The sequence below is a fragment of the Glandiceps talaboti genome, chromosome 6 (assembly GCF_964340395.1).
Source record: "Glandiceps talaboti chromosome 6, keGlaTala1.1, whole genome shotgun sequence".
NCBI classification, from domain to species: Eukaryota; Metazoa; Hemichordata; class Enteropneusta; family Spengelidae; genus Glandiceps; species Glandiceps talaboti.
In genome coordinates this window covers 10,908,908-10,922,176 of record NC_135554.1, presented here as the reverse complement: position 1 = coordinate 10,922,176, position 13,269 = coordinate 10,908,908, and the positions used below count along the sequence as shown (strand labels likewise).

At 35.5% G+C, this 13,269-nt stretch overlaps 1 protein-coding gene across 4 annotated transcripts in view; it reads left to right on the top strand.

Annotated features, from left to right (window-relative positions):
- The window catches only part of LOC144436654 (cAMP-dependent protein kinase catalytic subunit 1), a 57,160-nt gene that overhangs the window by 32,575 nt on the left and 11,316 nt on the right, over positions 1-13,269 (top strand). For all 4 annotated transcript variants that reach the window (XM_078125496.1, XM_078125495.1, XM_078125493.1 and 1 more), the window contains exons 2-5: positions 952-1,013; positions 4,746-4,874; positions 6,146-6,244; positions 11,870-11,952. In XM_078125496.1, coding sequence (XP_077981622.1) covers positions 4,812-4,874; positions 6,146-6,244; positions 11,870-11,952 — 245 coding nt within the window. In that variant the 5' untranslated portion in view covers positions 952-1,013; positions 4,746-4,811. The remainder of the gene's footprint in view (positions 1-951; positions 1,014-4,745; positions 4,875-6,145; positions 6,245-11,869; positions 11,953-13,269) is intronic.

The following is a 13,269-nucleotide window of genomic DNA, read 5'->3' as shown; positions in this document are numbered from 1 at the left end:
TCAATGTGATACAATAGATATGGGTGTCGTTTTGTGTGTCATCTCTGGGTGTTTCACCTGTTGGAATATGCAAAGTAGACAGCATGATCCGAATAATTTTAAATTGTCTACAAAACTGCAGACATACATGTAGGTTGTGAAGAGGATAAAAGCAGTGTGGTCACTTCAATTAAGATGCGCACGCAAGAACGTCATCCCATGGATAGGCTTCACGTTAATATGAAGATGAAATGTGATGTGGCTAATTGGCTACAGGGAACTGTTGCCATGGTAACAGGCTCTAACTGTTGCACCATTCTTTGTATTAATGTACATGTAATATGAAAGCAGTGTTGGCCTTACGTTCGGTAATTCGGTATTAAAGGGCAGTCAACGACGACAACAGTAGCGGCTAAACCACCTGTCTTCAGTGACGTTTACTGGCAAATCAGAGAACAAGATTATAATATTAACAGAAATACATCATATGTGTACTTCTCTGTTTATTTATGTATAAGAAATGTTGAGGCCGCGATATTGAATTACTAATTACATCGCTAGTTTGAATTATGTATGTATGTTTGAATTGAGTTGTCTTTGAATAATGCAGACTGATGAATAATGTTGATGACTATCTCAACATGGTAGAGGTTGGTTTTTTGTGCCAAATGTATTTATAGAATAAAAAATCCCTGGGAAGTATTGCTATATAGAAATATGATCCAGACTGCTTGTAATTACTTTTCCACCTGTTATTAATATCCATTTTCATTTTACAGCTGAAATCCACCGACAATCTGCCAAAAATTTTTGAAGAATCTTGTGTATGGAGAAGTGTCATATACTTGATGTTGGCATTTTTTAACAGCCTGGATACATGTACATCATTGTTGATTCATTATCAATTCTTCTGTTGAATATAACATTAATATAATGCATTCTTCTCTTCTTCTTTTTTCTTCTTCTCAACAGTCAAAGCTTTTCTTGATAAGGCAAGAGAAGACTTCCTAAGAAAATGGGAAAGTCCATCACAGGTATTACAGACTTTTACTTATATTTTTAGTATCATTATCTTCACTTCGGCTGAGTTTATCATAATCAGAAAGCTAGTGATATGAGAATGAAACAAAATTTGATAGGATGAGAATTTAGGTGCGAACAACAATCGTTCCACAGAGCTTTTGAAAATGTTGGTTAAGAACAAAAGATGTAATGGCTTCACTGATATAACTAATGCAAGAACCCCATGGCCTTTTTTTTTAATTTCAAAAAATCTTTGTGATGTACATGTATGCTAAATAATACCAAATGAGACTGCATGAATGAAAATGAGAATTTTTATCCTTTGTAATTTATTGATTACATGTTTATTTAAGTAAGACACACTGGGTTCAGAAAACATGGGTAGAGCGGCAGCCAGGAACGTGTACTTTTAGTAGTTGGCTGTCAGTGTATGATTAATATGATCAAAGTGACACAGCCATCCATTTAGCCTCAGTGTATAGATACTGCCTCTGAAATAGATTGATAGATTTCAAATGGTGTCGTGACATTTGATATCCTAAGATGTCAACTACCCATTGATCTATGCTGATATCAAAAGAAAATACACTGATGGTAATGGGCAATCCAGACATAGTAGAATAGTACGCCCAGGCTTACTAGCAACGTTATGGTATGCTTTTCTTAGCAGCGTTACCATGGAGTTGAATTTTCTTAGTCCACTGCTAAGATACCACCTATTATCAGATATTTATGTTAATTATGTCAATGAGACTTTGAAGTTTGAGAAATACATGTACCTAATCTTGACATTTAGCACAATGAAGGTGATATTTTGTGTTGAATGTATTTATTTTCTAGTAGTATACATTTTTGTGAAAGTGGGAAAGAAGTTGCCATATATACAATATGTAAATATATATATTAAATTATATTAACATGTTCAGAATTTGAAGGAAAGGAACCAACCATCATAGTATTGAGTGGGATATCATCACCCAAGCGGCTGCTTACAGGAATGAGACGAAACGTTGCAATCTCTGTTTAACTGAAACTATGTACATGTACATGTATATAATCAATGCTGACAAAAGCATACTACTAAACAAAAAATCCGAATTAGTCTCCAAATGTCGCCACAAAAATAAATTTTTCCTCGCAACTATAGCAGTAAATCTCTGTAAGAAATAGTTTAGTCCGACCATCTTGTTACGCAATGTACACACAAACATTACATGTATGTGTACAATACAGTACATATCAACCTTAACAATCTCAATTTTATCAGTCGCCTGATGATCGCTGAGGAAGCGTGACACTCCGAGTAACGACTTATGACATCCTTATTCTTTGGATTTAGTATTATATTGTATTATATTATATTATATTATATTATATTATCATAGTTATACTAGTATATATTTTCTATGCATACATGTATGGTAATCAGGAGAAGTGTTACATACATGTATATAATTATATAAAGGCATATTTTAATTTAGTCTGTCCTCGTTAGCCATTCATGTGACAACTCCCCATAGACAAGTGACATTCAACAGCATACTAATATGATTATACACAAAAGAGTGACTGTTCAAAGTCCTGCTTGTTGCCTTTCTAATTTACTAATTTGCGTATATATTCAGCACAGCGTAATTCCTGTTTTTGTCTCTTTGCCAAGATCCTTGATTAATGTTGTGAAGTGTGAAGGGCTTGAAACTAGACATTTATCCGTAGACTAGACTAGGGGTTGTTGTTCCTGTTCGTTTTTTAGAACGATAGTTATCGTGGCCTTTTTCGACTTTAAAAGTGTGATGTAAGTGCTCCTAATTCTCGGCACCTTCAATAGCTTTTTACCTCATGCTAGAAGGTCTAAATATTACAAGAAGATTGACTTATTCTCACGTGTGTCTATAATTTTGCATGTGAAGTGCGTGAAGCGGAAGTTACATGTATGGTGTCAAAAATATCTAATTTCGACACTGTTTGTGATCTTAGTAGTGAATCATCAAAGAGGTGTAAAATGAGTACTTAATATTTGATCGATTGCTAATATTTGAGCACTAGGTATGTAATTCTTTTGTAAATTGGTGCGCAATCATTTTGCTCGCGCACTCGAAATTGGCTGGTGACATTGCTTTTTGCAGGATGGTGTTGAGGGCCATAGTCAGTATCGCATTCCATACACAATGTGCAAGCAGGACTAATATGGAAGTGGATGGTCTCAACAAAACTCAACTCAAAAAGTTTTAAAACCCCTACCTAGATATTTTATATGAAGAAAGATGCACTTCCGCAAGGCAGTAATCCTTCCCCACTCAAACAGGACATAAAAAGGGTCTCTCAACAACAGAAAGACATAGTGATGTGTACTGTCTAATGTTTTTTATAGGTATCTAGTTACTGAAAAAAATTGAAGCAATGGGGGACCACTGAACTTACAAGTGTGTTGGAACCCAACAACCCACAACACTATTGACAATCAGGTCCAAACCTCAGTGGTTGCGTGGTAACACTTATTAGCAACAAAAGAATGCACAAAGTAGACACATCATGTGTGATTGTGTTGGAAGACATGCTATTACTACTAGTCAGATTACCCTCAACCTATTGTACCCACTGCTGGTGCACTGCTCTACTATATATATTTTTTCTTATGTCAAGTAAGAAAAGAAAATATATGTAAATATCATATTAAGCAGAAGCTTTTTTTCGGCTAAGTTTGCAATACTTCACTGACCCAGGTTGTTGTCTTAATGTGTGTATACTTCTGTAAGGTCTCATTTTATGGTAGTTAAAAAATTTATGATGTTTTAAAGGGCTAGCTGTCCTGATGTCAGGGTCATCTGTGCAATTAGCTGCATTCCCTTTCCTGTAATGTTAGATGGAAAAGACCACAGCTTACATTGTACATGTATGTTTTGTGCAATTAAAAATCCTCTCATACTCGCCTTAAAAAAAAGTCAGCAGTATGTAAATTTATGAGAAAACTGGTTATTCAAAAAAAATGAATTGGAGATCGTTTGTCGTCACTTTTGATGCTTACTAGCCAGACAAAGTTTACAGTTACAGTGCACTTGAAGAAAATAACCTGTAATGGTAAAACCCAGAGGTTAAGTTGCTCTCTCAGCTGTGTTTATAGTGTTACATACAATGTACATATCTTAGTGTCCGCCATAACCCTGGTTTTTTTATCATTACTAGGTTTATCTGTATAGCATCTCACACTATGCATATACACTAACTTGTCCCAACTCCTTTACCTTCATTTACCTTCATTTAAATATGCATTCTGGTCTGTACACGTATCCTAATTTCTATGCACTTGTCTTCCTGTTGGACAAAATGAAGGTTTCTTCATAAAAGAACAGATTTTTTTTTTCAAATCCCAAATTCACTTGCCGACCTAATCGTATGCATTTCACATTTGGAAGTGTGTTTCATGGGTAGATTCTGTAGCTAAGTCGATAGATATGGCATATATGATTTAATAAAAATATTACTAGTAAAGTGATTATGAGTCATCCATACTAACTAATGATTGTATGCATTTTGTAACACCTATGAATTGGAGTCAAGAACTTGAAACGCCTAGAGGTTGAATGCATGGGATGTATAAAATGTATATACACTTGTACAACCTTGGGAAGTAATAGAGAACCGTGTCATACGGTTAGCCTAGATGCTCTGCAAACCGCTGGGTTTTTATGAGTGTCTTTCTGGGGAGCTGTAAAATTAATTTTTTTTTTGTCTTCTGTTCACAGAACACAGCATGCCTGGAGGACTTTGAAAGGAAGAAGACATTAGGTACAGGTTCATTTGGTAGGGTTATGTTAGTTCAACATAAAGCAACACAGCAATACTATGCTATGAAGATACTCGATAAACAAAAGGTCAGTGCGTTTTATTCACCTGGGTTTCAATTATCACACAGTTTGATCAACAACAAAGAATGTTTCAAGGCTACTATTTGTTTTGCATGCAAGTGAAGGTAGGCTAATGAACTGACCTGTACCTGTACCTTTGTTCAGATAAAGAGTCCACACATATTGTAATCACCCGACTAACCTAATTTTGATAAATTTTTCGCTATGATTGATGTGGATGTTATATGCGTAATGCAAAGAATGTTTGAACGGTTGGATGGATTGTCATAGAAAGAGAAGAAAAAAAATGATTGCGTGCCAAGTAAAACTGAAAAAAAAAATGCACCAAGTTATTGACTCTGTGGAATGTTCTGTGTAAACATACTTCACAACAAAGCTTACAATGTGTGATTAACTTCTTAATATGACTATTGTCAAAGTAGGGTGCAGAAAACAAAAATAAAAAAAACACCAGTGTTTTGGCAGGTAAAACACACAGTCTAGGTCAGCAACCTCATATGTAAATTTTAATTAAACATTTATATGTGTAGTAAGAGATGACATAATATACATAGGTGTGACAAATTGTATTTTAAACGCAGGTGATACATGTGTCAAGGACAACTTGCACACCCACAGCAAATCAGCTAAAATCATTTTGACATTCGCTTAAATAAATATCTTTTATGTGAATGGGGTTCTACAATATGACATTGACATTTCAGGCAAATTTATATGAGTATTTGTATCTCATTTGAAATGCATACATACATGATGGGTACAGTGAAAAATTAAATATTATTCCCCAATATTTTACTTCGTTCAGCCAAGGAAAATGAACTGATCTAAAGGGCCTTGTCACTACAGATTGGTAGACGAGTAGTGACAAAACTCTCAGGTCATGAGTATTTTCCAGATAATTATACCTGTGCAGGCATAAAAAGTTGAGAAAAATAATGGTGTTTATTTAATCTTATTTACTCGTATTTCGAATACTGCAAAAACCATCGATGTAGATACGCTTAGTCATGGCATAGTCATGTTGAAAAAAAAACAGGGTATAAATTCCATATTTTTTGTTCCACTTGGCTTGTGCATGCTCTACAAACATTTGTATTATATTGTATTAGTAAGTACTAGTTTTTGTTCTGGCTCATTCACACCAAAAATAATTCAGTAATAATTCAAGACATGTAAGTAAAGCTAGTGAGTCAGAATTTAAAGTTTATAGAATAAAACAAACACACACAGATTTGCTAATTCCTTTGTTGTCTTTTTCTTTTTTTTTTAAATTGTAGGTGGTAAAGTTAAAACAGGTTGAACACACGTTGAATGAGAAACGAATTCTTCAGGCCATAGATTTTCCCTTCCTTGTCAAATTAGAATATCATTTTAAGGTAAGTCATAAACTGTGTTTTATTTGGGGTTGTGTGTATGTTTGTTCTAACCAATAAATTATCAGAATACTAGGAATTCAGAAACTGTTTCCGGTTTTGGTCGTTGTTCATACTGTTAGCTTTCCTTCAGTAGTTGATATAGTGACCTCCTCGTTTGTACATATTGTGATGTTTGAACGTTATTTTGTATGAAAAAGTTTTCACAGGCCAGCCATTAAATTAAACAGTGACGAGGCAATAGGAATAGCGGCTGTACTATTGTGAGATATGCTTTCATGGATGAGTCATTGGGATGTCTCACTTGTGCTTGTCTATGTAAACCTTTTGTAGAAGATGTCCCAAATATGTGGGCACTGTCTCGCCCAGTATCATAAACAGGGCAGTAAATGTATAAAAGAATTGAGGCAATTGAAAGTTAGTGTGGTCTAGGGGTCAAGGAATGGTAACCATAATAAACACAAGGCTATACATACCAATGCTTGGCTATTCAGCGCGGTGTGTCAGATTTCGTGTGAGTGCCGTTGCCGTGTCAAGAAGCATGGGACATTCTGATCATTTGTCAAACTTTGTTTTGTTGGTCCGACTGACTGTTTAGCAAACAGCAAGCTATCTCTGCTCAACAAACTGAGGAAAGTAATTGAACCAGAACTAACAGCCGCAGGGTGTTGATATGCTGCACTAGTTAGCTCTAAGATTAAAAATAGACTTGGGACAAAAATGCGAAAATGATTCACTAACAATAGAGCTACAGATCGTAAGTGTTCCTATTTTCAACTCCCATATAATATGCATGAGTTCTTTCCTAAAAGTCTAACTTTAGAGAGATACAAAAATCAATTGCTTTGTGCTGTCTGTCCAACCATGAAATTCACCATTACAAAAGAGAGAGAGAAAGCAAATGAAAAGATAGGCATGGCATTATCATTGCAGTTAGTAGTATTGACTGTTTCCAAGAGATTTTCACACACGTCTAATAATGCATGATGTTGGACTAAAATATTTCCCAGGGACTGATTTTCAATATTGTTTATTGAAATAGATCAAAGCCTATGGAGTTTTGGTATGTGAAACATATGAAACAGGTGCTTTGTACTTTTGTGGCACCCTCCCTACCCAAAAAAAACCAAAACATCTGAAACAAATGCCTTGTACTTTAGTGCCATCCCATGTGAAGACTCGGCCTTTCAAGATAAGCACTCTTATATTCCCAGAGTGCAATTACAGTTCACTGTACTTTGAAATGTAAGATCGATAAATGTTTCAAAATAGGCTTGTTTTTGTATTTGGAAATGTCCAGGGAAACACAGTGTGACATTTTTCTTGATTCCCAAATACGATGTAAGCGTATTACCGTTTTTTTTTGTTTTTTTTTGCTGACAAAGTACGTACAGATTCCAAAGCCTTATGTTATCAAAGGATCTTTACGTATGAAACTGTAGCACTCACACTTCTAGCCTGTAATCCAGGGTGTCCTAATGTACAATGTAGTTTGAGAAATGAAATGCCCTCCAGGTACACAAACCGGATTATAACGTGGGCTGTTATATTTCAAAGTTAGGCTTGATTTCATGTCAGTTTTGAAATGATATGCAATGGTTTGAAGGTACTCAGGAAAAGTACATGTACTCAGGAAAAGAAACAACTCTGCATAAGCAACCTTATCATAGTATTAATGCAACATCCGATAGTCATAATCCATATTTGTTGATTTGATCACACAAGACGTTATGCTATTTAAGTTGACGAAGGATTCCTATATATCAAAGGTGTAAGTAGTCGGATTTACAAAAGTAGATGAAATTTGAACGATATTCTGTTATACATGTACAATGTATCTTCACTCATTTCACTTGCCTAGCTATGCAGCATAAGGGTGAACAACACTGTCAAGTCAAATAGACAAATCTCTCTGGACTATTCCCAAGGTTGATTTGCTAGGATCTTACTAAACACACACCCAAAACAAGGCAGAGTTCAATTTAAAAGGAAATGGCAACAGGTCCAGACTTGTTTCACCACCATTGTGGTACAGGGGTACTAGGACTAGTACTTGCTTCAAGTTAAACTGTCTTAGTACGTTTTGTAGATGCAGTTCACACCTACATTTTGACCTAAATTTGTTGTGAACCTGGATGGTTTTTTTTTTTTTTGCTTTGTATTTATATCATTTGTTGACTCTAGCTGTGAGTTAAAGTAAAACTAGGTGATGTACTTTGTACTTTTTATGCCAGTATTCAGTAACAAAAAAAGAGTGCCAGAAACATGAGGACTTAGCAAAACAAACAGTGGGTGACCATCAGAAGTGTGTTGTTGAAGTTATTTCCCTTCATTCAAAGAGATGTCACTGCCAGCCAGGAAACAATGCTTGCATGTAGAGAGAGCACTAGGAAAACAATTTGGAAAAGAGATTGCCAAAGGGAACAGAAAACATTCAAGGCAAACTATAGCCAGGTAGAGTCATGACCATGAACAAAAAAAGAAAAAAGTTCACTATTTTGTGTCAGATCATTGAAGTTAAAAAGGTGAAGTAATGAGGTTATTCTTGTGACCTACCCAGAGGAAAGGATAGGCCTAAGTACCATTCATAACCTATATACTATTTAACGGAAGGCCTGTTGAGTCCCACACAGGGGTACTTACAATCAAAGCCTGAACTTTTGTAGTAGGTGTATCTATACTTCTTAATACCAGCATTCAGTCTTTGTCTATTGAAGAAAAAAAATACTTCAAAATATAGCTGTGATCTGTGTTTAGGTTCAGAATAGAATGCCAACAGAATGTATGAAGTGAGAGATTTTGATTTCTTTGAGGGCATTTCTGTTTACAAAACTTGAATGACTATATTTGTCATCACGATGAACATGTAGCTTTAGAGGAAAAACTGAAATTACAATCAAAATAGCGCTGGATTGGTGTTCTAGTTAGATAAATTTTGAAGGAAAAAACAACGAAAGTAGACACGACAAATCGGAATTGACTTGTTACAGAGCTTTATATTTCAAATTAACATAATTGTGGCTGGTTGAGCACACACAAATGTAACTCGCTATGTAGCTAATGATTTTGTACGACTCCTCATTCTACTGATCACCTAAGCAAAGTTATCTACTGATCCTAATTTCATTTTTCTTCTCGTAACATGTATAGCTAAAAACCTGTAAGTTTACTATGGAAAACAGCCTACCATCATCAAAATAGTGACAACAAATTGTTGTCATGACAACACAAGTCGACAATCTTGCAATGAAATTTGAGGTGAATGACACATTAATATTGAACAGTTGTTACCTGCACAACAGATTTGTCAAATAATTTGAAAAAGAAATAGCCTTTCAGCATGTTGTATATCGAGCCTGGACAAATATAGAATTCTATTGTCGCGTTAACCATCACATATTGTATTATCGCTGTAAGAGCTTGAACTGAATAATCGCATTGCCATTGATTGACAGGTATTGTTATGTAAATCATCAGTTTATTATTAGCTTGAGTGAAAGTGAATTGGTAGATAGACTTCACTACTGCATATTTTGTCAGCTATGTAAAGTCTGAACTAGAGACGTTGCAATATATTTTGCTGTACAGTGATGCACTTGTCTGGATGCCAGTGTGGTATCACATCTTGTCTGACACGGTTCAATGAAAGATAGCACCAGACTAGTGATGTACCGTGGCTTTACAAGTATTTTCTAGACCATGTCATCGCCTACAAGATTTTCAGGACAGATTTGCCTGCAGTTAATTGTTAAAAATGACATTAGTATTTGAACGAGAAAAGATTTGCAATATGTCTGAAGTTGACAAAAAACAGGGACAATTATGTCATTACAAATAGTTGCTTGGGTGGGGTGGGGTGGGGTGGGAGGGGAGGGGGTGAAATACTGTAAATGTATTTTGGGAGGAAACTGTTTGAAACGTAGACAGTAAGATACGTCATGACGTTCCACCCTCACCGGAAACGAGATTCAGTGGGAAAATGTCTTTGTTTCAGGTCAATGTAATTTTGGCATGTAGGTATGATAATGTGGTGTTGAATTTTATTTCGCATTTAGAGGCCATCAACATGTAATACATGTACAAAAAATAAAGCAAGACTACAAAAGTATAATGATTGCATGCATTAACGAATAATATGCTTCTTTAAACAAATTGATGGAAAAATAATGAAGGTGTGCTTTCCAGGGAAAAAAATGGATTTAAGGCCAGTAAGGAATTGTGTTGACAATCATGAGAGTAGATTACCTGTGTGTATAGAGAGTTCAAAATCTGTCTTTTCATGGCCGTGTCAAATAAATCTGTTGTGTCAGGTTAGAAAAAAAAGATGAATCACTTTGACACTGGTGACAAGTTTTGGTTGTAATCACTAAGGGGTTTTGATAAAACACAAGTGGATCCACTCAAGACTCTCACTAGGCTTAACTGTACATGTGTCAACACCAAACATAGTAGCCATTCCATTGGGTGGAATCTCAAGTCAGACTCAGAGAGAAGCCCTATGACCCGAGGTCAAAGGTCAACCATAGCTATACTGTTTCTGGCTGGCATGACTTTTATCATTACTAATGGTTATGATATTGTCCATTAGGCAGTTAGGTAGACAAAAGTGACCAGCTGTGTAAGCTCATTACCCTGGCTGTTAAAATTGTTTGAAAGCTTTCCATATTGTTGTCTGAATACTTTGTCTGGGAGTGACATTATGTCGTACTGAGGGAAAAGGTTTGATATGCACAAGTTTAAAGTTAAGTTCAAATGATAGGTTGTCATTTTCTTCGTCTTGTGCTATCCTTCATTCATCAAATCTTTCAGATCTCTCCGTCACGTCAGCATCCAGATTATCATTTTTCTATATTAATAAGGAACATTTAACGTAAATCTCAAATTAATTGGTCGATGCATATAAGAACCTTTTTATAAATGTGCAGATTGATTGATGGTAATCAAAATATACCACTGTGCCTGATGTGCAACAACAGCCTAGATAATTGAGTGCCACAAAATGGACTTCTTGTCACCTTGACATAGTTGAACCACAGAAACACTAATTTCATTTTATTGGACACTTATAAAATGGTTATTATGGGTTCGGAAAATGCAATTTCATATTCCCTCAATGTTGCCGATTGTCTGTATATGTTAGTGTGATGTAATACATTAATAGAGAATGTTATACAGAAGGGTTATATATTTGTGTAAGAACATGTTCATGTACGTACATAGCTGCGTAGATGTAAAAATACACTCTTCTAGTTCAGAGACTTGGTTATCTTTCTTGACTTTCTGCCTTAGCAAACAACATTGGTGCCAGATAGCTAAGTCTCTAGGCTACACACCTACATGTACGTGTAAAATGTTTTGGGGTTTTCTTTGGTATGACAAACTGGTTCTTTCTGAACAAGGTGATAGGAGTGTCAAGCCCTCTTGTGATTGAGCACCTTCTTGATACAGTGAAAATGACCACTTCAGTGTAGTGTTGAAACGGTGGCCATCAGAACCAAGATATGCCCTTTCAGGTACTGAGGACCATGGTTACTGCTCTCTCAGCCATCCCCTCATGTGACAATAATTTGGGGCAGAACAATATAGTCATGTAACTTTATGTGGCCTGTATACTTTTTGCTTTGACAGGACAACTCCAACTTATACATGGTGCTGGAGTTTATCACAGGAGGTGAAATGTTTTCTCATCTAAGAAGAATTGGTCGATTTAGGTAAGTTGCAGTTACAGTCCGGTCACTTGTTTGTCACTTGTTTGTCACAAGACATTGTTTTTATTGTATAAACATAAATCACAGGTCTTGGTGACTGGGTGGTTTATAGTGTATTTCACTGTTGTGTCTTGGTTGCCAAGCAGTCAGGTCGGATACATCGGTTGCTAAGTAACCAGGTCAACTACATTGAACTGCAGTCATAGTAATCTACAACTATTGTCTTTTTTAATAAGTTGATATATTGAATGGAAAACTGAAAATCATCCCAGTTATGTCAGGAATCCGTGCTAATACTGGTAATAATAATATTTACTATTAGGCAGTATCTACTTAATATTAAATGACCAGTTCAAGTAGATTGCATGGATTCCAGGATATAACAGAGAAGTTGATGTTAAAATAGATTGATTTGAATTGTACCTGCATATATAAGTATACATAATAAGTGTTGCAATGTGACTTGTATGTATAGCCCAAATATCTGACAACATCGAGTTGATACAAGAATGAATGTGTCATAGATTCTTGAGTTTGTACTTTTTCAAATAAAAATTTCTACTCAGAGACAACAAAAGGAAACAAATCCCATTTTTTTGCTGACATCTCGTCAGCTGTCTTCAATGACAGCTGATCGATAATAATCCATCAGTAACTGCCAATGTAGCATAATGCTGGAGTGACAGATGTCAGTGAATTTTTTTTGGGGGGGGGGGGGGGGATTAACTTCCAGATTTTTTTTTTACTCTGAGTTGAAATTTTCATTTGATGAAAAGCAGTTCATGAATATATAAACCATTGTGATGTTTTGAAACAAGCTGAAATAAAACTTAAACAAGAGTCACTGTTTTCATTTTGTCATAATTATGAAATATTATTATCAAGGGAACAACAGTGATTGCATTTAGTAATGCTATATACAAGACATTCAGCCTATAGGCATTGGTTTTGGATTTGACACAAGCTTCTACAATTTACATGTACATCTGTTTTGATAGTAATAGTATATTTTGTCCCCATGCTCATTAAGCATTCATACAAAAAAGCTATGAAGAAGCTGATTGGGCAGCCCATGCATTACACTATTTTGATTGGATCAAGGAAGAGAGCGATTGCCAAATCCAAGCCGATGTCTGTAGACAAATGTACTAATTCACATTTTTAATTTGCGCTCACTGAGGACACTATGTATATTGTATACAATATAAATAACTAAGCAATGGTTATGAGGTACCACAAGTTAGACATCACAGTAATTAACACCAAACTTTACACAGTTGAAGCTTTTGCCAAAATATATGTACTCGTAATATATTCATG